This window comes from Arachis ipaensis, chromosome B06 (assembly GCF_000816755.2).
Source record: "Arachis ipaensis cultivar K30076 chromosome B06, Araip1.1, whole genome shotgun sequence".
In the NCBI taxonomy this organism is placed as follows: Eukaryota; Viridiplantae; Streptophyta; class Magnoliopsida; order Fabales; family Fabaceae; genus Arachis; species Arachis ipaensis.
This window is the reverse complement of record NC_029790.2, coordinates 16280416-16282469: the sequence shown is the minus strand read 5'-3', so window position 1 is coordinate 16282469 and position 2054 is coordinate 16280416. Positions and strand designations below refer to the sequence as shown.

The following is a 2054-nucleotide window of genomic DNA, read 5'->3' as shown; positions in this document are numbered from 1 at the left end:
TATATCTTTCAAGAAATCCAACGTTGAAACAAAAATATTTTACGGCTAAAATATAAACATCTAATTTCTTAAAAAAATAAAATGTTATTCACCGGAGAAATTAAAGTTTATTCTTTCTTAACCGAAATAATTTTTTTTTCTAAAAAGACAGATATAAGTACCTTCATAAAGAGTGAATTCCGATCGGAACTACCAATATATGATTGTTATAAGATATAACTCGTTTCATTTTTTTAAGAGATTAAAAAATAATGTAACCTTAAACAGGTACATTTAACTTATCAGCAAATAAAAGAACAAAAACTAGAATAAACAACTGAATTCAGTTGCATCAAACATAAAAAAGACATGAAACATGAATATCAATATACAATCTATAATTCACTAGTGAAAACTCTGTACATCAGGAAAGAACAGAGAAACTAAAACCAGTTGCAGAGTCTAGCTTAAAATCGTAGAACTCCATAAAATAAGAGTTTCTACTTTCTAGAACCATCAACCATATATCTTTTCTTATTTTTTTGTTAAGGGTGGTAATCTACACCTAATTTTCTATGTGACATATGAACAAAATTGGAAAATTGCTGCTGAAATTCCTTGAATTCAATCACTCCCTCTTCCTCTACTTTCTTCAGTTCAGATCACTAGTCACACCTCCTCCACTCAAGATCCATGGATGCCCTGAAATACAGCACACAAAGAAAAACACATGAATATAAGTTTACAAAAACCTACTAATCATGAATGAAAAAAAAAAAAGTTAAAAACTTACTTAATGCTTGCTCTGCTGAAATTCTCCTTGAAGGATCCTTGCAAATCATCTTTCTGAGAAGATCCTTAGCAGAAGAAGAAACAGACCTAAAGATGGTAGTTGGGAATCTAAGATTAGCCCTAACAACAGCTTCAAAAATCTCAGAAGCATTCTCTCCATAGAATGGTGGAATAGCACCCAACATTATGTAAAGAATCACAGCGGAGCTCCAAACATCAACTTTCTCACTGTATTCCCTCCCCATCACCACCTCCGGCGCCACGTAATACGGCGTCCCCACCACCCCACTCATCCCTCTTCCGTCGCCGAACCACTCCGCCGAACCAAAGTCCGCAACTTTCAGATTCCCCCTTCTATCGAAAAGCAAATTATCTGGTTTTATGTCCCTGTGTGCTATCCCCAGCCTGTGGCAATGCGCCACCGCCTCAAGAAGCTGTTTCATTACGGCGGCGGCCTCTATCTCCGGCAAAGGTCGATCAGCAATTCGGTCGAATAGGGTTTCTTGTTCGCAAAGCTCAGCGACGATGGAGAGAGAATCGGAATCCTCATAGGCTCCGAAAATCTTAACAATGTTAGGGTGTGGGGAAAGAAAAGTCATGAACTTGGATTCGTTTTCGATGCAGGCACGATCGGTGGGGTCAAGAAGAAGACCCTTATCGATAACCTTGCATGCGAGAAACTCACCGGAGTTAGGGTCGAAGCAGCGAAACACAGTGCCGAATCTACCACGACCAATCTCCTCCAGCAATTGGTATCGTCTCTGCAAGGCTTCACACATTGTCAATTTCACTCTCTTTCTTTTGATTTAGGGTTTTCTCGTTTTCTTAATCCCTAATTGCTTTCGTGATTTGGGGTCTTCAGGTTGCGGTGGTTTCTGTATTTATAGAGAGAAGAAGAGACAGTGGGTTATGGAGGGGGTTTTGGACTTCTGAGTAGGGAGGGTATTATGGGAATAAAGGAAAGGAATATTCGGTTTCAAAATTCCCAATTTCTCACAACACAACACGTTTGTCAAACTAAACGGAATCTATGATGGCCGCTGCTGTTTGAGTCCGTTATGGCGCTCATGCTTTTACGCTCTTTTTATTTTTCATTGTTTTTCAATAACATTACAAAATTGACCCCTTCCGTTTAATTAAGTTTGATGTCAGGGTTTACGACGTCTGATTAATTATGGTAAGAATAGTCTTCTTTAATAGCTCAGAGCTCATGCATGATGATGAATTTTTTTTTTTTTTAGTAATGTTTGAATGAAAAAAAAATTCAAACTTATTTAGTATTT

The 2054-nt window shown here is 37.7% G+C and overlaps 1 protein-coding gene across 1 annotated transcript; it reads right to left on the bottom strand.

Annotated features, from left to right (window-relative positions):
• On the bottom strand, positions 304 to 1649 carry LOC107645769 (phosphoenolpyruvate carboxylase kinase 2). The gene is made up of 2 exons (XM_016349871.2): positions 773 to 1649; positions 304 to 681 (listed from the first exon to the last, which is right to left on the bottom strand). Exons 1-2 carry the CDS (start codon positions 1548 to 1550, stop codon positions 632 to 634), a joined length of 828 nt encoding a protein of 275 aa, XP_016205357.1. The 5' UTR covers positions 1551 to 1649; the 3' UTR covers positions 304 to 631.